This window comes from Epinephelus lanceolatus, chromosome 21, assembly GCF_041903045.1.
Source record: "Epinephelus lanceolatus isolate andai-2023 chromosome 21, ASM4190304v1, whole genome shotgun sequence".
Lineage (NCBI taxonomy): Eukaryota > Metazoa > Chordata > Actinopteri > Perciformes > Serranidae > Epinephelus > Epinephelus lanceolatus.
Window position 1 is genome coordinate 13,210,383 of NC_135754.1, and position 23,360 is coordinate 13,233,742.

Consider the following 23,360-nt stretch of genomic DNA (forward strand, 5'->3'; position numbering starts at 1 on the left):
TCCAAAGTAAGACCACAGCATTATCGTCATACCTGGACCATCTCACTGCATTCTGTTTGCCACTCAGTACAATAAAGTGAGAGCAGTGTTGGGGGCACGCCTGCACAGGCAAATGCCTCTGCACAAAAGCAGGAAGGAGAGATCACACACAACTTTGACCTCATGAGTTGCAACAGGTTTTGACAGACTGGAAGTAGATGGCATTCCTGGGGAGGGTTATCTGACTACACTGCAGGTAATGAGGCTGTAGGAACAGTTTGCCATTGCTATGGGATTAAATAGACTTTAACTACAGTATATTGTATGTGTTGAGTTTTCAAGTTGAGGTTTTTTAGTTTTGGTTTACCTTGTCTTGAAACTTGGCTACATGTTAACAAACAACTTAGTAATTATGCAGTCTTTACTAGGTCTAAGTTGATGTATTGAATGGGAAAATGATATTTAGGCACTTGACTTTTGCTATATACATATTTAATCCTGCTACTGTTCCTAGCTTTGGTTTGAGTTGTGTACATATTTGTTTACTCGGGTGTTATGTTGAACTTTACGTGCTTTTATGTTGACAGTTCTGAGCAGAAACGCTGCCTCATATTGTCGCTACTTTCACACCGACTGAAAGTCCGACAGCTGAAGAGAAATGGAGTGTCAATGTGACAAGGACACCCCTGAGGATGCAGGTGAGGCGCCATATTAAAAATTCAATAAATATGTACCCTTAAAGACCTTAAAGATGTCTACTTCATAAAGTAAATAGAGTATTATTTGTAATTTAACTTCCTTTGTACGATAATTTAAAAATACACTCAATAGTTTTCCATTACTCCCTTCAACTCGCATCAAATCTTGTACTGTAATATTGTGTCTTCATGGCTGCAAAACAAACGCCATTAAGCGCAGACTGTGGAGTCCGTAGTATATTTTGTCAAGGTAGCGTCAACATCGTTGTCACTTCCGGGTTAGCTTTTCAAAATTTAAAATAAAAAAAAAAAAAAATCAACGGTGCGTTACTTTCCTGTTCGGAAAATTTGAGAAAATTAACCAGAAATTAAACACTATTTAACAATGTGTGACGTAGGTTGATAATATAATAAATTTGAATCAATTTCTTACGCAGTAGCTGTGAACTGTGCCATATTTAAAACTGTGCTAAAAAAAAATTTATAGTCTCTCACAGTACTTGGGTTACTTCTCACTGAAACAAAAGAAAAAGAAAATGTCAATCTTAACATGAGCTACTTTACGTCCCTCCCATCCCATGATCCCAACATCTCAAATAACAAAAACAAGCAAAACAAACAAACAGAATAATATTAAAATAGATATGACAGTGATAAAAATAAGAGTACATACATACACTCTTACACAGATACATCTTGATATCTAGATAGATAGATAGATAGATAGATATTACTGCAATAAATAAGAAAGAGGAGTAAAGTAAATGAAATAACTTAAAATTAAAAACAATAAACATGAGGGGAAAAAAAGACATATAGGAAATAATAACTGGTTTGGTTCAGGAGATATTTTAGAAAAAAATATACTCCTTTCTTCTCTTTTCCCCTTCTTTTCTTTAATCCTCTTCCTCCTCCCCTCATTTCCCACTACCTTATTACTTTTGTTTAATACCCATTTTCTGCATTCTCTTCCATCTTGCATCAAATAGTTTAGCTAGATTCCTAACACTTAGTTGTGGCACCTCCGGTTTCAACCAATCTGTTTGTTGTCTGCTTTAGTGGAGCTACTCTTAAAGTTTTACAAAGATACTTATCATTTTGTTGAGAGAGTAGTGGTGGTGTTCGGCCAAGTAATAATTGCTCGGGCCCTAACATTAGTGAGCACTGAAAAATGCTGTGTATCGCTTCCCTTATTTCTGTCTAACTGTGCTAAATTTAAGTTTCCTGCTGTCAAAACGATCCTGGAATGAGAGATTGTGATGTCAGCCTTTACATATAAAGTTGAAAATGATTGTAAATCTTGATATGCCTGCAGCCATAGCCACACACACACACACACACACACAGAAAGTCCTGAAACAATATGCTTTTCGGATTTAGAGTATTTCATTCTCCATCTCCCATTTGGGTGAAAGGTAAACCCCATGATAAGCTGTGTGCAGTACTAATGTCATGCTTTCCTCATTCCCCTCTCTGTTTAGGCTGGTGGATGAACGCCAACAGCGTCCAGATGGGAGCTTTTACCGTAGTGGGGTATCTTCTCTACAGATTTTCACAGAGTCAGTCACTCACTGACACACATGCTCATACTCATTTGGCAAACACAGAAAGTTAGCCTGAAATATAAGCCATGTTGTTTCTCTGATTGATTGACCTGTCCTCTCAGAGATAGGGAGTTAATGTACTACAAAGCACAGGAAATATAAAACAGATTAAAGTTGCTTGAAATGATCAGAAATGGTGGTGATGAGATCAGACATAAATGTTTTATCATGGGTTTAGGGGTCCTACTCACAGAGGGTGACCTCCAACCCACAAGTATTGAGTAGACAGATTTACAACAGACCTGTGCACATTCATTTGCTGATCAAAAACACACATTTCTAAAGGATAAAGTAGGTGATACTGTGTGTTTTCTTAATGCTACAACACCAATAAATCCATGATGACCTCTGCTGTAATACTGATAGTACTGTGTTTTTCCTGCAGCACTCCCAGCTCTGATCCGATGGCCCATTCGTCTGTTCTGCTCTGTAACGGGTGAGTGTAGTCAGAGTGGTATATCACTGGTCACTTTGTCCTCTTCTTCACAGTCTGATTCTAACTGACAGCTCACAAAACCGTCAGTACTGTCATGTTGTTGTAAAATAAAATCACCAGATCATTAATGTGTGTTCTGCCACAGGTCTGTCAGCTCTTTGGGGCTGGGTGAGCCGCCTGGTGGGAACTCTTCGTGGTATGGAACACTCTTTTCTGACCCATAGGAATCAAGTAAAATATAACATGTCAAGTCATATGCTAACTTTTCTTTTATGTCTCAGTAATCAAGAGCCTGTGCAAATGGCTGTCTCGAGTTTGGAAGTTTTTTGCAGGTGAGTGCTGGTTGCATTTGTGTGTGTTGTTCGCTCATTATTGCTTCATTTGAACCTTCTATGCGAAGGTAAACATGTCAGGAGAAGTTTTCAATATGAGTGCCTGGGTAGTCTGAGGAAGTGACTCAGAAATTCAGCAGACACATGACAGCAATTTAGTATCTGAATGGAGTGGGGCTATTTTAGCGATAGAGCTACATGATAATTATAGGCCTATAATCAAGCAGCTGCAATCTGCTCCTCCATCAGCGTCTTCCTCCAAGTTCAAGTGGCTGGTTGCTGTCATCACAGGTCAGTTCACCTTCATTCTCCTTTTGGTACATGGTTTTGGGTTTTCTCTTTGTTCTGTTGACAGTGGTGCCCCCAGAATTTTTATGTAGGGGTGACCAGATGGGGCCCCTGAAAATCTTGGGGTGGCACACCAAAAAAACAAAAGCCATAACTGAATTCAAGGAATTTGATTATGCCTTTCAGGTAATGGGCTTGTTATGTGGCAATAAGGAGAGTTAAGGAACTATCTCAAGTGCATATGCAAATACTGGTCCAGCTAACATTTTGAGTTTTACAACAATCCTGTTTAATGTGTTACATATCTATAAATGTTAAGCTGATAACACACTGGCACAGCCGCGGCATGGCACATCAGGTGACGTGCACCAGTTGCCACCCCAAGCACACACAGGACCCATCATTTGCAGCTTGTCAACAGACAACCACACAACGTTAATATGACTTTTACTGAAAGATCTGTACCTCTTCCACCTCTACATTAGCCTAAAATCATCTGTGGACACCCACTTATTTAAATTGATTTCGTACCTGAAGAGTCGATCTCCAGAGCTATGACTTGCCAGGAAGTACAGTACAGGCCAAAAGTTTGGACACACCTTCTCATTCAATGCGTTTTCTTTATTTTCATGACTATTTACATTGTAGATTCTCACTGAAGGCATCAAAACTATGAATGAACACATGTGGAGTTATGTACTTAACAAAAAAAGGTGAAATAACTGAAAACATGTTTTATATTCTAGTTTCTTCAAAATAGCCACCCTTTGCTCTGATTACTGCTTTGCACACTCTTGGCATTCTCTCCATGAGCTTCAAGAGGTAGTCACCTGAAATGGTTTTCCAACAGTCTTGAAGGAGTTCCCAGAGGTGTTTAGCACTTGTTGGCCCCTTTGCCTTCACTCTGCGGTCCAGCTCACCCCAAACCATCTCGATTGGGTTCAGGTCATCTGCCGCAGCACTCCATCACTCTCCTTCTTGGTCAAATAGCCCTTACACAGCCTGGAGGTGTGTTTGGGGTCATTGTCCTGTTGAAAAATAAATGATCGTCCAACTAAACGCAAACCGGATGGGATGGCATGTCGCTGCAGGATGCTGTGGTAGCCATGCTGGTTCAGTGTGCCTTCAATTTTGAATAAATCCCCAACAGTGTCACCAGCAAAACACCCCCACACCATCACACCTCCTCCTCCATGCTTCACAGTGGGAACCAGGCATGTGGAATCCATCCGTTCACCTTTTCTGCGTCTCACAAAGACATGGCGGTTGGAACCAAAGATCTCAAATTTGGACTCATCAGACCAAAGCACAGATTTCCACTGGTCTAATGTCCATTCCTTGTGTTTCTTGGTCCAAACAAATCTCTTCTGCTTGTTGCCTCTCCTTAGCAGTGGTTTCCTAGCAGCTATTTGACCATGAAGGCCTGATTCGCGCAGTCTCCTCTTAACAGTTGTTCTAGAGATGGGTCTGCTGCTAGAACTCTGTGTGGCATTCATCTGGTCTCTGATCTGAGCTGCTGTTAACTTGCGATTTCTGAGGCTGGTGACTCGGATGAACTTATCCTCAGAAGTAGAGGTGACTCTTGGTCTTCCTTTCCTGGGTCGGTCCTCATGTGTGCCAGTTTCGTTGTAGCGCTTGATGGTTTTTGCGACTCCACTTGGGGACACATTTAAAGTTTTTGCAATTTTCCGGACTGACTGACCTTCATTTCTTAAAGTAATGATGGCCACTCGTTTTTCTTTAGTTAGCTGATTGGTTCTTGCCATAATATGAATTTTAACAGTTGTCCAATAGGGCTGTCGGCTGTGTATTAACCTGACTTCTGCACAACACAACTGATGGCCCCAACCCCATTGATAAAGCAAGAAATTCCACTAATTAACCCTGATAAGGCACACCTGTGAAGTGGAAACCATTTCAGGTGACTACCTCTTGAAGCTCATGGAGAGAATGCCAAGAGTGTGCAAAGCAGTAATCAGAGCAAAGGGTGGCTATTTTGAAGAAACTAGAATATAAAACATGTTTTCAGTTATTTCACCTTTTTTTGTTAAGTACATAACTCCACATGTGTTCATTCATAGTTTTGATGCCTTCAGTGAGAATCTACAATGTAAATAGTCATGAAAATAAAGAAAACGCATTGAATGAGAAGGTGTGTCCAAACTTTTGGCCTGTACTGTATCTTTTTGGCCATGGTCTTTATAATGTCGGGATTGTGGGTCGTTTAGTTTGAGATATTTCTTGACCTCAACAGGTCTCTTTTCATCCATTCTTCATCACAAGAGAAAAAAAAACAGAGTTCTCTTTATGCATCGTTGGTTAGGAGAGGAGTCGAGCTGCCATAGGAGCTGAAAAAAAGAGCTCTTACAGGAGCTGGTATGTACAAGCAGAGAGCAAGTGAGGGAAAACGCATTTAATTTGGGGACAGAACATCCAGAAGCGCTGATGCATGTCTAGCCACCACCGGTGTGGGGTTATACATTGAAAATAATGGGGCATATTTTTTGACGTGCACCGTCCGCCAGCAGTGTGTTTTCGCCTTTAAGCAATTCATTGTTCTTCAAATAGGCTGGCAGTCCTTTTCCTTAAAAAGACAAATATACAGCTTTAATTTGTAGGAGCACATTGATTGTATCAAAACATTTACTGGAAACAAGCCCTCTCACGTTTGAGAGATTTGTGGGTACCCATAGAACTCATTTTCATGCTGATATCTTGAGGTGAGAGTTCAAGGGACCCCTTTAAAAATGACGGTCGGTTGTTCCCTCACCGATATTTAGCCGAACTCTGAAGTGTTTTCTAGCCCCTTTCCTGACAAACTATATTGACATTGTTGGTACCAATAGATCCCTTAGGTTGTCTAGTTTTTAAAAAGTCCTCTACCTTCACACCACAACCTCCTAAAGACAGTAAGGTCAGCCTCCAACTGTTTTTGCCAGGAGGGGGCCAGTGGGGGACCAGTAACTGTATCAGGGTGGCCAAGGCCCCTCCTTAGGGGTACCACTTTCTGTTAAATCTAAGATATTAAAACCATAAGATCCACTCACTCAGGCCCAGCTGGGCTGAGAATCACAGCTCTTCCCAAAAGTGCTTTATTATTTATCTGATAAAAACTTGTCACCTCTGCAGGGTCATCCACAGATGGAGCACTGGAGTCAGGGACCAACAAACCAGGCCTGAGACTGATCCTCCTGGGGCCCACAGGTGGAGGACGGACCTCTCTTGCAGATACTTTGTTGGGCAACAGTGAGACAAGGGCACCCATGGGTCCCTTAATGGAGAGCATCAAGAGAAGGACAGTAGTGGATGGTCGAGAGATTATATTGATCGACACTCCAGATCTTTTGGGGCTGTCACTGGGGAACACCAAGAGAGCCAGGGAAGCTCTGAGGAGCCTTCAGCTCTCCAGTCCTGGACCACACGCCTTCCTGCTGGTGATCCGAGCTCCAGGCTCCAGCATGGGGATGGACCAGGATGCAGCTCAGGCAGTCCGAGCCACTCTTGAGCTGTTTGGTGACGGGGTCGTGGGGCACGTCATTCCAGTGCTCACCCATGCAGACCGTCTGGGTCGAAAGCATAGTGTAGATCAGCTGCTGGATGCAGACTCTGGGGGTCTGAAGAGGGCTCTGTCTCTATGTGACCAAAGGCCAGAGTTGGTGGACAACAGACCAGACTGCCCCCCAGGGGCACGGGGCGTGACACGCAGGCAGCTGGTGGAACGTGTGATGGAGATGAAGACACTTAGGGGGCATTTCATCCATGAGCTGCAGAGGAGTGAGGACCGCATCAGGGAGGAGCTGCTGGCAGACATGGGCTCTGCACTGGCTAGAAAACTGGGACACATGTAAATAAGAGAGGGAGAAGGAGAGAGAGAGTGTGTGAGAGTTGTTGGGGCAGTGAAAAAATAAGGGGGCAGGATTCATGCAAGTGTTAAACATGCAATTTTGACTTTAAGTGCAAGGGTGATTCTGTGCCTGAGGTATTTTTGTCACTCCTGGTTTACCACTGTCCAAATGAATTTACTACCGCTGGACGGCTTTCGGTTTTCAACATGCCGCAGATGCTTTTGGTTAGTTATTATGCCCACACACACTTAATTTTCCTGTTTTGATGTGTTGTAATTCTTCAGTGTCTGTATATTCTCTTGTTCAGGCCTCATGTTTTCTTACTCTGCTGCGGTGCATGGCCCTCCCCTGTCTTTCATAATTTATAGGAGATATCAAACTTTAAAGATGATCATGGAAAATAAACTGAAGTCACACTGGGACTAGAGTTCAGCAGGACTGTTCAATGTTGTCTGTGCTTTCTCCAGAGCCCTCTGAAACAGCATTTGGACCAGGAAAAACTAACAGTTACTTAAGGAACAGTTCACCCCAAAAATCAAAAACACATATTTTTCCTCTTACCTGTAGTGCTATTTATCAGTCTATATTGTTTTGGCTGTAGGGATGTCTGCCTTCTCCTCATTATAATGGAATTAGATGACACTTTGCTTGTGGTGCTTAAAGTGCCAAAAAAATATATTTGAAAAACTCAACAGTAACGTCTCTTTCCAGAAATCATGACTAAGGTAATTCACAGATCTTGTTGTGAGCAGTTTCATGTAGGAACTATTTTCTTTCTACTGAACTACACCCACCAACTGTATCACTGTGCAGGAGGAAGTGTGCATCTACTGCTAACAGAGGTGGGACCAAGTCATTGTTTTGTAAGTTACAAGTGAGTCTCAAGTCTTTAAAAGCACGCCTTACGAACTGTAATGCCCTTCTAACAATGGAGTAATGACGCATCCAATTTACAAAAATCATGAATGCTTCTTGAAATGTGGATTTATTTGTTGAAACAAGTTTGTTAAAACAAGTGCGACTGAACTTGATTATAAAAAAGTAGTGCTGACATTGCACTTTTATATAGCACTATTAATCAGTGTAACAGCTGGTGAACCAGGTGAGAGTGGACTCAAACGTACAACTCTCGAGAAATAATAGTCTTTACTGGTCAAAAGGTAGGTTCAGTACACATGAGGTCTATCATTGAAGGCAAGCAAATTACAAGTACAAGTATTACAAGTATTTACAAGGCAAAAGGCATGAAGTCACGAGTCATTGTTAAATTCCGATCGAGTTGCAAGTCTTTCTTGATTTCGTCAAGTCAAGTCTAAAGTCAGCAAATTTGTGACTCACATCTGACTCAGGTCCAAGTCATGTGACAAGAGTCCACACCTCTAACTGCTACCTCACCTAGCACCACTGAGCTAGCCAACGTGACAGCTCAGCCGAGGAGGCGTAATGTTTGCATACTGTGCATTCACAAGCATGAAATGCATGATTCCTTCTGAGCAGTGATACAGTTGGTGGGTGTAGTTCAGTAGGAAGAAAATAGTTCCTTGATTAAACTGCTCACAACAAGGTCTGTGGATTATCTTGAGTAATTGGGTCATGACTTCTGGAAAGAGACATTGCTGTTGAGTTTTTTAAATGTGTTTTTTTGGTGCTTTGAGCGCCATAAGCTGAGTGCTTCCATCATATCAGAGAGAAGGCAGACATCTTCACGGCTGATATCTCCAAAACTCTGCAACTCACACCAAAACATTTAGATGAATAAATAGCACTACAGGTAAAAGGAAAAAATGTACATTTGGGCTGAACTGTCCCTTTAATTTTTAACATGCTCAAATGTAATTGCAGGTTTTATAGACTGTATTTATGTAGCTGTGGTCAGAAAAAATCTTCATCATATTGTCAACAGATGGCAGTAAAATGATATATGATTTATATTTCATCATTAAATATATATATAATTTCAGCTTTAATTGCACAATGTTAATATTGTCTCTATTTTGCAAGTATAGGCTATGTGGTTAATGTAGTGCAGCATAAACCAACTTTGATTCACTTTTCATTTTCAGAATTGAGGTTACCCACATTATGCAGACAAATCTTCTGAAATGACCTGAAAATCAAATTACACAACTGAAGCAGAGTAGCTCTGTAGTTAGAGAGAATATTCATTAAACAGTGCAGAACTTCAACAGACCAATCAGGTTCCTCGTGGGCATGATGATAGCACAGGAAAGGAAATAACACCCACTTGTCTGCTGCTCTTTTGCCAAGCCTGACCTCTGACCTGAAAAAAAGAGAAAACAGCATTAAAGAGATAGTTCCCCTCCAAATGGAATTGCAGTCATTATCTTCCAGCTCGTCTGGGAGCCAGACGGTGTGTGTCGGTCAAACAAATGTACTGTAAAAGTCCAAAATCCAATATTTACCTAATTAGCTCCAAGATTTTTAAGTGTCTCTCTCTTTTGGGTAACTTGTTACTGTTGGCAAACTAATTTGGAAGAACTGACAGGAAAACAGGATCTAACTTGTGGATCCGTTTAGCTAGAAAACACTTTATCAAAAGCTTTTCCATCTGCACTAACTACAGTACAGCATTTTTGTGTTTATTAAATTTGAACACCGCTTCAGATCTGTAAACGAAAAAGATCTGTTCTCTGTGAACGTGCAGTTCAGGAAGGCCACAACTGAGGAAAAGAGATTCATTTTCACAATGTATCCACATTATCCTTGTTATTGTGGGCATTATAGGGTTAAGCAGGGCTGATGGTGGTGGTCCTAAAAGCTTTGATGGATTCAGTTTAATTGATAGAAAGAGCCAAAGTCTTGTGTATAATGAAATATGTTTTATATAGACATTGAATCAAATAAGCAGACACAACCACACTTTGCAGTTATTTGCAGCTTTTTAGCTACTTCTCTTTGTTTTAGATTTTCTGCACATTCTCAAGAGTTTGCACACCAAAAAGCTAAATACAAGGTCAATAAAGTTTTGAGTAAATGTTGAGCTACTCTCAAATGTCTAAAACTCAGTACAAGAATCAACTCTATGTAGCCATGTGCAGCGTAACCAAACAAACCATGGGCTGAGGCGATTTTTTTGTATCACATTGTTACAATAATGTAGGCTGAAAAAGAAAATCAACAGTGTTTATTATTTAAAGTATACCCTGGTAGCAGCCTCTGAGTTCCACACCATGTTCAATGTATGAATCTATTGTTTCCTCAGAATCCCTTGTGCACAGCATGCAATTTGATTCTCCTCCAGTCACAATTAAAACTACTCGCCTACATAAAGAAGCAATGAAGGAATGATAATACATTGAAAGGCTATCACAGAAGAAATGAAGGCCACAAAGTCTACAAATCTTAAAGATGTGATCTTAAAAGATGTGATTTATAAATATTGCAGAAATATTGACATCAAAATTGAAATCTTACCACTTTATTAAGTTGTTGTTGCAAATACTTCAGCAGACAGTTGCCTGCACATTCAGCAGACACAGAGTGAATACATTTACTTGGAGTTGTCTGTGGACACCTGATGGTCCAAAATTCCATGGTCCGAGCCAGATGTTGCAAACATTCGGGGCTCAGCCCAAAGCCAGTGGGGTCAGCTATATGCACTATTTGTAAGGCATCTGAGATAAAAGAATGCCCAAAAGTCTGTCGGCCTAGCCTGCATCATCTGGGGAAAACATGATGGTTGCCAAGGGGGGAAAACCCATCCAAAAAAATCAGCCTACATCTGATTTTGAATCTAATTGTTCTTCAGATTTCTTCATCATTCAGAAACTGTAACACCACAAATACTGAGGATAAATAATTTTGACTCATGCCATTTAGAATGAGGTAAAATTGTTGCAGAAACAACATTACTGATCTTGAAACTTTTTTTGTTGTACTGTGCTGGAGTAGAGTCCACAAAATGAATGTTAATTAAGTTAATTTAGTCCTCAGTACACTGGAATCAAGGCAAAAAGAAGAACTTTTACTCAATTATATCACATTTCTTCAGGGAATAGCATAGATTCGGGGATTCTGAGAGGAAATTCAGGGCTGGAGCCCCAGAAGCCACGCCCTGCTCCGCCCCTGCGATATTTACCCACCAACTGAAAGATATCTGGCTTTTATCTGCTAAATATTCACCACGGAGTTGCTAACATTGTCTGCCATGTTAAGCAGATATTGTAGCCTACATTAGGAGTGAATGATTTTCTGTCTTCTTTTTCTTTTCTCTCATCCCCTTCTTTCTCCCTCTCCTTTACATGCAAAAAGGAATAAAAGTTTATGTATGTGTGTATATATATATATATATATAATTTGAGTATGTAATATATGTTGTGCAGATTTGTATAAATATAATAATAACACACACAGCAGTGTATGGTAGTCACGATGGGCCCCGGGTGTTGCTTCGTTACTAGTAATGTGTTATGAAGCACACATACACACACGCACGCACACACACACACACACAGATTTAGACATGTATTTTACCAACAGTGTGTCTTACTGCTGCTTTTATGTTATATCTGCTTGCAGATGTGCCCAGCTTGTCAGTCATGAGAGATTTTGCATCTAAACTAGTTACTATAAAGTGTAACATCTCATTACATGATTACACAAAGACTTGACACTCAACATACAAATAACCCAGCAATCAACATTACATATCTGTATGTCAAAAACTACAAAAGAAAATAGGAAATTATTCGTTTAACTAAATAGTTTTTATAGTTTATAAGCATATAAGTCTGTTATGGATTGATACTATTTTACAAAAACAGAAAACCATGATGGGGATGGGCTTGTGTTTTTGAGGGCATATATAGAAAATCGCACAATTTTTAATTTTATGTGAGTTGTTCTTTCCACATGGATTGTATTTCCAGGTGGCAGTCAGGCCCTTCCACCCTAAGGGCCCCAGCGCAACCACACTGTTTGCACTGTCTATAGTTACACCCCTGAACACACAGCATCCCAATAATACACACGATACACACATATTTGCATAGTCAGTCTTTGTGGACTTCCTTTATTTTGTTTCTTTTTGACTTCTTTTGTTTTTTTGTTTTTGTCAACAACATACCCACAAGTTGGAAATTATCTTTTTTTTTTTGTCACCTTTGTTTTTATCGTTCATTTTGGTCTTACGTTATATCAGCAGCTCTTTTGGATGTGTATGTGTTCCTGTACATGTTTTTTTCTTTTTCTTTATTGCAATTTTTTTTTAATAAAAAGGAGTGAATCAAAACAGTAAAGTTGCAACTTAAAACCAAAACAATAAGACAAAAGAGGCTAAAAAGTTCCATAGATCTTAGCAAAATTGTGGAGCTGGTTAATAATTATTTGTGTGTTGTCACTACAACTGACTCTTAGTGATGTGACCCATTGTTAATATAGGAAGTACTACTGGTCACACTCATAAACATTTTATGCTTTCAGCACTCTGAAACTAAAGTTGACCACACATGAACTCCTTCCACCTGGCCTCAGAGTTGAAAAACTGCAGCAAACAGGGCATGGAGTAGTATTGTGTTGTTTGTTTACATACATGTCCACTCACGGTGAGAATAAAGTGGAAAATCCGTGGTTTCGCAGTCTCAGGGGAGGGACTGCTCCACTGTCTACTGACGCAGGCGGTGACAGCAACATGGAGCCAGAGAGACGCTACTGCGCATGTCCGCGTCTGCACTGACAGAGAGGGAGACAGCGAGCGAGAGAGGGAGAGCCAAAGCAGGGAAAAATTGGCAAAGACAAAGGACTGAGGATCCTTTGGGGACACAGGGGACACCAGATTCAGTTTTTACACCGGTTTATGATACTCCAGCTGGGACAGCAGCGTCAGGAAGCGGCCAGGTAAGTGGTCGGTGAGAGAAAACGAAGATATAAGACGTAAAGGAAGCGTTGTGGTTGTGTTTGCTGTAGACACAGGAGTCACGTAGAGCAGTCACAAGATTATCGCCAGATATCTGTTACTATGGTGGATTAATTGCATCTGGACATGTGTGGTTTCACATTATAACAGCGGGTATATCTCCTTAATGGACTGTAAGCTCTGTAATGTGTGTGTGTGTGTGGTGTTGTTGGGGGCTGTTGTCATATTTTGCTAGCTTACTGAACAGGCTGCTTCCTCTATCCACGCCAAGCTCCTGGAAATGTTTACCTTCTTCTCAAATTTGAGGTCTGCTGACCAAGAGGAGATTGTAGCAGGTTATAATGTCACCTCAGCTATTTATTTCCATTAACAACAAATACAGCTTTGCTTTAAAGTGTTTTTTTTTTAAGTTGTGTGGCTGCTGTTCAGCTGTTTGAAGATGTCTTTTGGGCTCTGCCAACTTGTGGTGGGAACTTGTGACCATATTTAGATGAGTAAACTATAAATTAACTGAAGTAGATAATTAAAATATGGCTTTTCCTTCTATCTTTCAGGCACTCAGTGTATCTGTTCCAGTGGAAGTGAGGCTTCACGGTCAGCAGCCTGGTGATGGAAAGAACTGCAAAGCTATAGGCTTGGTGACTGGATGGAAAGAGCTGTCAACGCACATAGAAGATGGAGGAAGTGGAAACATACAGAAATCAGCGGCTGTTCAACTGACGACACCGCTGCCGTGTTGCTGGAGGAGTAATCTTTCATTCGGGCGCATCTGGAGTATCTTTGTTTGCTGGCGATCCCACCTTGAGTTCCAGTTTCCCCCCTCCCTCCCTCCTGTTGACCTTTCTTCGCATCTATCATTTAGGGAGAGCAGGTGTTAAACAGCCACAGCCACAGGTCTTCATTTACCTTGCAACCCCCACCTCCCCCTTGACCATACACAGAGACACACACAAGCTCCTCTCTTCCAAGCGGCTGAGAGGTTGCTATGGCAATGGTTGTCATGATGCTGATGTAGCATCCTGAAAGTAGTAGCTGTGGAGGTAGTGGCGGAGCTGGAGGAGGTGGCGGCGGCAGCGGTGGGAGTGGTGGTGGTGGTGGTGAATGGTCAGGGATGGGAAGCGCTCCGTATCCAGCCGGCGAGTGGAAGGGGAAGGGGCGAGGCGGCCTGCAAGAGCTGGGCTGCATGCGCTGGAAGGTCGGCAAGCAGAAAGGAGGAGGCGATGTGGTGGTGGGAGCAGAGGAGCGGAGGTGCAGGGATCCCACGGACTCTCAGCAGCAGCAGCAGCAGCAGCAACAGGATCTCTCATCCTCCTCTTCCTCCCTAACCCCTCCACTGCCTCCTCAACCATCTCCGACACCTCCGGCCATTTATCATGAGAAGCAGCGGAGGGAGCTGTGCGCCCTGCACGCGCTCAACAACGTCTTCCAGGATGGGACGGCCTTCAGTAGAGACACCCTGCAGGAGATATACCAGAGGTAGAGAAGCTAATTTGCCTATCTACAGTATCACATTACATGAAATGCTGTGAACAGTCATCTAACCTCTCTTGTCAACTTGTTGCAGGCTTTCTCCCAGCACTCTGGTGACACCTCACAAGAAGAGCATGCTGGGAAATGGGAACTATGATGTAAATGTCATTATGGCAGCCCTGCAGACCCGAGGGTTTGAGGCAGTTTGGTGGGATAAAAGAAGGTATGTATGGCTGGTGCTAAAAACTGATTTCTGTTGTCTTTTTTTCATGCACTACAAAACATAAAGCAGTCGAAGAACAGTAATGCTCACGTCAGTAACTTCTGGAGTAGTTGCAGTATATCTTTTGATTACCGTCCTCGTAGTTTCCCCGAATAGTCAATATCAGGGTCAGACAAATCTTTGACATCTGCACTTTAGGAGCACCCACTTAAACCCCAGAACGTAACAACATAACGGACATAAATGCTTGTTGTTAAATGTTGTAAAGAGCCTCCCTGTGTCCTCCTCTGCACCCCAGCCACCTCATCAGCAGGGCCTTGAATGATCTCCGCGATTAGTCAGCTGTTCCATCAGTTGACAAAGTCTTAAAGACACTTTTATCAGCATTCCGGCCTCCCTCATTAACAGGCTTACATGACTGTCGAGAACAACAGCGGCCACAGACTCGCCTTTATCAGTGAAACGATAATGTTATCAGACAAGCCTTATTCCTGTTCCTCTGTCTCGACTCAAACAGCAACAAAATCAGAGCTTCTTTTAATCTAGCGAGAAAAACAAAAGTGCTTATCTCTGTTGCTGATTGATTCAACCCATGGCATGTGATTAAAGCTTTTGCATTATTGTCATTGTAAATACTAGTAGTTATGCTTGTAATGTAGCTGTGACACGGGATTATTTTTGTAACTCCCTTTGTGTTGCATTTGAGTGCTTATGGGGAACTTTGATGGCCACAATTTCTGAATCAGCTTCCAAACGACAACCTTGTTAATGTATTTAACTACCAAATTAATGTGATCCTTTTCACAACACTCATGTTTGCTTATTACACCACACAGTTACAACATCATTTTGACAAAAAGCAAAGAGCTACATGTTGATTAAGGAAGGAAACATAATTGATGTAGCAGCAAATTATGAAACACTGAGTTCCAATGTATTTTTATTATTCGGGGAACATTATTGTGAAAGGTTGTCTTGATAAGCCTATCTGAGGCCTAGGTGTGTCAGGCCTTAGAGAAGACATTTTAATCTGAATCTTTTAGTGTCAGTTCAACCTTAAACTGTCTGTTTAAGATTTGATTTGTTTAAAAATAAAAGCTCAATGTAGTTTGGTACCGTTGTAGTTTATAGAAATTGGCAAAAATTTAAAGCACTTCAGGGTGCAGTAAGTACATATAGTGACAAGTCCTGCTGTTTGAAAATCAATTTGCTGCTTTAGTTTGTTTTCATATCCAGCTACATCAATGTCAAGATGTATTGTAGATTATTTCTTTTGATATATTGTGTATCGAATTTCTGCCATTGTGCTCCTAACACTATCATGGGCACTGTACCCACACAGACTGACCTTGTGATTCTTTCCCCTTATGATAACTATCTTGCAGATCTTTCCAGATTAAGTTTATCTTCATTTCATACAGAACTGAAAGGCTGGCAGTAGTTCATATAATTATTGCTAAACCTAAAGTCTGCTGGAGAAGATGATCGACAGTGATGCAAGGATTAAACAACTTGTACATGATGGGATAAAAAATTTCAAAAGCACTTGTACGGTCAATTTAAACACACAGCATTACATATATACAGCATTTACTATTATAATAAGTTATCTTTCTTCCAGGGATGTAGGCAGCATCGAGCTGTCCAACGTGACAGGCTTTATTCTGAACGTGCCATCCAACCTGCGCTGGGGGCCTCTCCGTCTGCCGCTCAAACGCCAGCACTGGATCGGCGTCAGAGAGGTAGGGGGAGTGTACTACAACTTGGACTCTAAGCTGCGCAGCCCCCAACCCATCGGCAACTCGGATGAGCTCAGGTGAGAGTGACAGGATGTGTGTGTTGGTGTGTGTTCTTACTATAGCGGCTATGATTGTTCGGAGATGTAGAATAATTGTGCCATGGTGGATTCATCTCTCACACGCAGGAGGTGTTTTCTAGCACCACAGTGGTGGTGATCTGAGGATGATTATGTTGGTCTGTTTCGAACTCCTTGGTCCAGTGTTAGATTTTTTAACAACTGTAGTATTGGCCAGATTGCCATGAAACTTGATAGTGAGTCGGACACTAACCTCTGTGACTCAAGTAACACTTTCTGCAGCTGTTTCACAGTAAAAGCCTTGAATTTGTTGGATGGATTTTTACTGTATAGTAGGGCTTCAGTGATTATTTTCATTGTCATTAATTTGTTTATTATTTTATCAGTTAATCAATCAGTTGTTTGGTCTGTAAAACGTCAAATAAAAGATAAATCATCAATCAGTGTTTCCCAAAGTCCAAGATGATGTCCTCAAATATGTTGTTGTGTTCACAGCTCAAAGATATTCATACATGAGTAAAGAAACCAGAAAATATTCACATTATAGAAGCTGGAATCAGTAATTTTGAAATGTTTGTTTGTTGTTTTTTATTTCTCAGATCGATTAATCTATTATCCAATGAGTTGGAGGTTAATTTACCAGTTGTCAACTAAGCGATTAAAAGTTGCAGCTCTACTGTGAAGTAGCTGCAGGAAATGTAGAGATTGCATTCACAGTAGGCACTCCAGCACCAATTAGTCATTACAGCGCTGATTATACGGAAAAGGAGAGCAGATCATAAAATTGTTTTGTTTTGTTCTTCTTTTTTTAGCAGCAGGACAGCTTTGGGAAATACACATATGCTTATATGAAAATATGCAATGCTAATTTTACTGGCTGCTGGCAGTAGCTTCATATTTACATTACAGATATAAGAGAGGTGTCAATTTTCTCATTTTAGTCTTGACAAAGGAAACAAGCATATTTCCCAAAATGTTGAACTGTTCCTTTAAGGCTGCTTCAGTCAAAATTATAGTAAACGATGGATCAAATGTGTAATGTGCAAGGGGTCACTCATTGTGACAAACCCACAGAGAATTATCATGAGACAGATCCTCTCAGCTCTACGGAGCATTGTAGCATCATTTAACTAATTTCTTCGGTTTCGTGGCGTGCAAACTCCACTCTTGATTAATTTTGTTTCCAGTAGCAGCAAGCAGCTGTTGTCAGCAATAAAGCTCTTATTAACCCACTATATGCTACCTGCCTGACTGACAAAGTTAGCGACCAGCTTATGAGCATGGGAGCGTTTAACAGCTAATGAGCAAGACATTTCCCTCAGGGGTTGGTTGAGACCAAAACAGCGCTAAAAGGAGTGTAAATATTGGCCTTACATTGATCAGGTAGCCAACATGACTCACTCCAAATGAGTTTCTGATGAAGGTATAAATAGGCAACTATTTGCCAACGTGCTTACAACAACAACTTTGGAAGTGACTGTATGTTAATGTGTTTTTGCTAGAGGTCAGGAGAAAAATCGGTTTGGTATAGTATCACGTATATTTTTGTGTGGCAATATTGTATCAATACACGTACTCCAGGTATCTTTTATATATATATATATATATATATATATATATATATATATATATATATATATATATATATATATAAATGATTAATATCACAAATACAAATTAAACTTTTAGTAGCTTACTATAATGTTAAACTTTATATCTTTTTCTGTCCACTAGTTAGGATTTGCCGCAATAAAATGGATTAAAGTGAGATAAACAGACTGAAACTTTATCTTAATAGATAAAACAGATGTTAACAAAGTTTTCCGTGATTGCAATCTATCACAACGTATGTTATCGCAATACTCAGCATATCCCTACACATTAAAAATGGCAATAATATCGTTTGATGACTTACGTATCATGATAATATTGTATCATGGGGCCTCCTGTGATTCCCACTCCTAATTTTTACTGCCCCCAAGTGGCCAAAAAAAGAACTGGAAGCTTCAAAGCAGGCCTACTCTTTAAAATCTTGACCCTGTGTATTGACAGGTTTTATACCAATTGTTATAAAATAAATCTTTGCTTTTCATCATTATAACTGTGGCTGTCCTGTTTTCCAACATCCCAGGAAGTTTCTCCGCCAGCAGCTGCGAGGGAAGAACTGTGAACTCTTATTGGTCGTCTCAGAGGAAGTGGAGGCACACCAAACATGGCGGTCTGATGGCTAACGGTTTAACACCTCCTAAGCTAAGGGATCACAACTCCAGCTGGGCCAACGGGCCAATCACAGGACAAACGGGAGAGGAAGTAAAGTCGTGCACAGCCAATCACATGGATGCACACTTGCAGATGTAATTTTCCCCCCTTTATTGGGTTTTGTTTACACAGCCATTGCTGGACTCTTAATCTGAGAGGATGCAGAGCAATGAAGGAAGCAAACACTTTACAGGGAGAATCAAAGAATCACAGTCCTTTACTCACGACACACTTAAGACTTATAAAACGTTATTATTCTGTTTCTGCTATTCTCGTGTTTTTATATATATTGACTATTTTTCAATGTCGGTTTTGATCCGTTGATTTTTTTTTTTTTCTTTTTACCGTTGAAGTTTCCAAAGTCATGGGATTTCAGGCTTTATGAAAAATGCTGTGTTGATCTGCTGTCTCCCACAGTGATCCTCCCTGCTTCTGTCATGATGTTCACTGATGTGTCTTTGTGTTCCTGTCTCTCCCTTCACGTCGAGAATGTCCCCCTCCCGTCCATCCGTATCCTCGGTCCTTCACTTTCACCAAAGCGTGCCCTTTTCTTGCCTCAGTGTGACTCCATCTCACTTCTCCTCTCAGCCCCTTTTCCATATATCACAGGTCAATTATCACGTTGCCAACTTTGTATTTCATCCACTTCCCAAACGCCTCTGGCACAGTCTGAGCCTACACTGTACCGAGGCTGTGCCGACACAACAGTTTTATACGCAACAAAGCAATGCAACACCCAGGCCAAGCACTCCCTCTAGTGGATGTTTGCCTCAGTTTCCTACCAAGGAAGTAACAGCACCATTCATCCAGTTTTTTGTGATTATTCATGTTCAAATCGTTACTTTATAGTGATGAGGAGTGCTTGTCAACGAGGAAAAAATGCAATACTAACAGTTATCATCTTTTAGTAGTATTATACTGTAGAATTATCGAGTTAAGGTGGTAAGAAAACCAGTTGTCCAAATTATTGATAAAATCAGACTCAACAAAAGTACAGGAATTGGCCATACTCTGTGTAACGTGCACATTATCAGCATGACAGTTCATTTTTGGCTTTGAAAAAAACACTCACCACAACAACCCCAACTCAAGGTCTTCGTACAAGTCTGTTGTGGAGCTTTCGACTGCACCACATGGTCCTCATCAGCAGATTGAATTGACTCAGTTGCCCATGAAATGTCGATATTAAAACTTTCTTGTAGTGCTAAAATGGTTATTGATTAACGAAGTAGTTGAGCGACAGAAAATTGCTGACAGTTTTGGTTATCTATTAATAGTTTAAAGGTAGAGTAGGTGATTCTGGAGAAAGAAACTTGATTGCGGAGTCTGAGTTTCAGGTTGTCAATTAGCGACGCTTTGGGTTGGTATTCGGATCAAACTACCAACACAAAGAGTCACCGTTTGACGACCTACGAATGAGACTCAACAATCAACTTTCTTTCTCCAGAATCGCCTACTCTACCTTTAAGCAATTGTCAGTTATTGTTTGTAAATATGCTCAAGTGAAAGTAAACGCCAACCTCCCATTCACTATTGTTTAGCATTTAGTCTTGCTATATTTTCGGGGTTTATTTTTTGGTGCTGTGTCTGTAGGGTGGCTACTCACCCACTGAGCGCTGTGAGCATCCACACCCATACACGTCTCAGACACAGACAATAAGAAGGAAGTAATAATATCATTGTACACACTTCTGGTGGGTCATAAGTGATGATTTATGAGCAATTTAAATATGAAAAACCTTGGTTCTGAGGAGTTGTGATGTACATTTATCACAATTTTCTGCCATTTTATCGACCAAATGATTACTTGGAAACTGAATTGGCAGATTAATCGCTTATTAAATAAGCATTAATTGCAGCCCTGCTTTCTAGTAAATGGTTCTGTGGCAACTGAGTGCATTTTATCTGCTGATGAGGACTGTATAATAAGGTCAAAAGCTCCAGAACAAGCAAGTAAGAGATCTGCGTTTAGATTGTCCTCAATACACCAAATAATTATTAATATAAGTAATTGTTACAAACCATTACATCAGTATAAAGAAATATTGTTTGTCCATATCTTCCACTCTTGCTTAGTTAGAGCCATAATAATCTCTTGCACATGGTAAAATGACACCACACAGGCAGATGACAAACTAAGGATACACCACAAGGGAAGATACTTATTCATTTTTTAATGTTATTTTCCTTTCACGATCCAAAGGATCACCACCACAGCAGCCCTCTGTAGCACAGGAGCTTAGCTGATGCAGGCCTCCTCCTCCTCCTTCTCTTCTTAAATATCTTTAGTCAAACCTGCCAAACACAGCTCTGAGAGGACATCACAGATTGTCCCATCAGGTCATATATAGCCAGGAGGGGGTCTCTAATGTGCGAGGGTTCAGTCTGAGGAAGGATTTGGTGGATGCTTGCGCAAAGGGAAGTTGTCAGTTTTGAGAAAATGGAGGGAGGGGAGATGGAGAACAGCGTGCCTGGGTTAGAGAGTGATGTAGAAGATGTGGAAAGAAAAGTGAAAGTTGACAGGCTGGTTAGTGAGCACATGTCCAGCCAGACGTGTGCTGCCGTTGATTATTGTGAAACAAGCCTTATGAGAGATTCCACTGTTTGTAGCTTTCAAATCTACGAGCTTAAGAGAAACTGTTAATATTATACATATTGTCTCTTAACGACAATATCAGCCTTAACTTGTTTACATGAAAAGAATATTTGTTGCTCTGAAAGATTAAGAGGGGCTGTGCAGTTTGATGCCATTTCAGGAGATTTATTCCAAAGCACCAATTTATCGTAAATATCAAGGAGAGACAGCTGAAGCTCATTAAATATAATGTTTTCACTTTTTTGCAGCCAAGGGCTTTATGTTATTTACAAGTGTTTGAGATAGTATGGTTTTATAAAGACGCGATCACATGTTTTTTCAACGGCATGTCTTATTTTTGGAATGACACTCTTTGATTCCAGCCCAGTCTGTGGACCTTTAATGTCGTAATATATCTAAGTGAAGCTGCATTGAAACATCAGAGAGGTTGTCACTAATTTGCTGAGACTTTTGGACCCAATCACATCATTACTAGTGTTTCACAGTTGCATCAACATGTACTTTTTTTGCCATGACAATCCATTCAGCCCCTCCTACTAAAGGAATCCTGATTGTCACTGTATTTTTATTTTGATTTTGCATAGAAATAAAATGCTTATAATGGCACTTTATGTATAAGTTACAGTGTGGGTGTATTTTGTGGGTTATTTACTCTGAAAGGGTCGATGTTGAGTTACTGTGGAGCCCCTAATGTCCTGAAAGATGATGTAATTTACTTTGTGCACACAAGTTAATTATCTTGTGCGCAAAAGTAGTCTAATCATCTTGTGTTATTATCTTGTACACACAAGTTGTGACCTTGTTTCGAGATAATAGGGTAATATGATAATTAGTTGTGTGCCCAAGACAAAAGTTGTTATCTTCAGCGTGCAAGATAATAATTTGTGCACACAACATTAAAGAAATATCACATTTTGGGACATGAGGGGCTCCATAAATTACAAAGCAGACTTTTTCCTCTATTTTCTTTACCTGGCTGGCAATGTTTTGGTCAGTAGCGGAGAGTAATGAAGCACAGTTACAGTATTTTCATTATATGCTTTTTTGATACTTCTACCCCTACTGCATTTTTGAGGGAAATGTTGTATTTTTTATTTGACTACATTTATTTTACAACTCAGTTACTTTAAAAAGGAAGGATGGCAGAAGAAATACCTGCACACCAATTCATAAAATAAATATATATATTATGTAATAAATAAATAAAACCGCAGAGAACGTTTCAGTCTTAGGCTATCATCAGTGCTCAAGGACTGAAACATTTGCTGCTGTTTTTATCACTTTACAATATTATTCTTTTGAATAAATTGACAGTTTTTGGCATTGATCTCAGCCTGTGAACCTTTTTTGTGGCTGTCCAGCTCAGTAGAAGTGGTGTGTGGTTATCTCTTCTGCCATCCTCTCTTGACTGTCCATTGTACCGACGCACCTAAGATCAACTTTTATGTTGCCCTCAGTAGGTGCAATTTCACAGCAGCCTTAAGACTTTGTCAAAAAATTAACCACTAGTTTCTAACCTTTTTGGTTGGTGAGCCCCTATAAAAAGAATATGTGTGGTTTTGATGTTTATGATCCAATTAACTTTTCAGATGGTTTCATTCCAAAAAGTTCAAAAAGTCAATACCAATTTGTGAAGCAGATTTTGTTTCATACCCCATGAATCATCTCCCAACCTCTTAGATTGATCTTGTGACTCTCTGTAGGGGGCCCAGGCCTGCCCACAGAGATGGCTGGGCCCCTGAAATGGTCCAATAAATGCACTCTACCTTAATTTGCAACAGATATTGGTGCATGACCACGTTCTTTCTTAGTTTAGATCAGTAAATTTCGCCCTTTTTTTGTTTGTGTTTTTGCAGCAGTTGTGTACAAAAGAAAAAAATAGACCTGGTTAGGCCATTTTCAGGAAGTGTGTTATTTTTATAAGCAACTGTTTAAAAAA

General features: G+C 40.4%; 2 protein-coding genes across 3 annotated transcripts; both read left to right on the plus strand.

Annotated features, from left to right (window-relative positions):
- The first annotated feature begins 44 nt into the window (after nucleotides 1-44).
- Nucleotides 45-9,142, plus strand: LOC117246939 (GTPase IMAP family member 5-like). 2 transcript variants are annotated; one of them, XM_033610979.2, is made up of 8 exons: nucleotides 45-235; nucleotides 567-677; nucleotides 2,159-2,236; nucleotides 2,667-2,717; nucleotides 2,863-2,913; nucleotides 2,999-3,049; nucleotides 3,299-3,340; nucleotides 6,467-9,142. In XM_033610979.2, exons 2-8 carry the CDS (start codon nucleotides 638-640, stop codon nucleotides 7,183-7,185), a joined length of 1,032 nt encoding a protein of 343 aa, XP_033466870.1. In that variant the 5' UTR covers nucleotides 45-235; nucleotides 567-637; the 3' UTR covers nucleotides 7,186-9,142. The 2 variants fall into 2 exon arrangements, with proteins under 2 accessions (XP_033466870.1, XP_033466871.1); XM_033610980.2 differs by lacking the exon at nucleotides 3,299-3,340 and having other exon boundaries at nucleotides 46-235.
- A 3,716-nt stretch (nucleotides 9,143-12,858) lies between these two features.
- josd1 (Josephin domain containing 1) lies at nucleotides 12,859-22,036 on the plus strand. Its single transcript, XM_033611945.2, has 5 exons — nucleotides 12,859-13,038; nucleotides 13,612-14,533; nucleotides 14,622-14,750; nucleotides 16,372-16,566; nucleotides 18,698-22,036. The coding sequence occupies exons 2-5, from the start codon at nucleotides 14,169-14,171 to the stop codon at nucleotides 18,795-18,797; spliced, it is 789 nt and encodes a 262-aa protein (XP_033467836.2). The 5' UTR covers nucleotides 12,859-13,038; nucleotides 13,612-14,168; the 3' UTR covers nucleotides 18,798-22,036.
- Nucleotides 22,037-23,360: the final 1,324 nt, after the last annotated feature.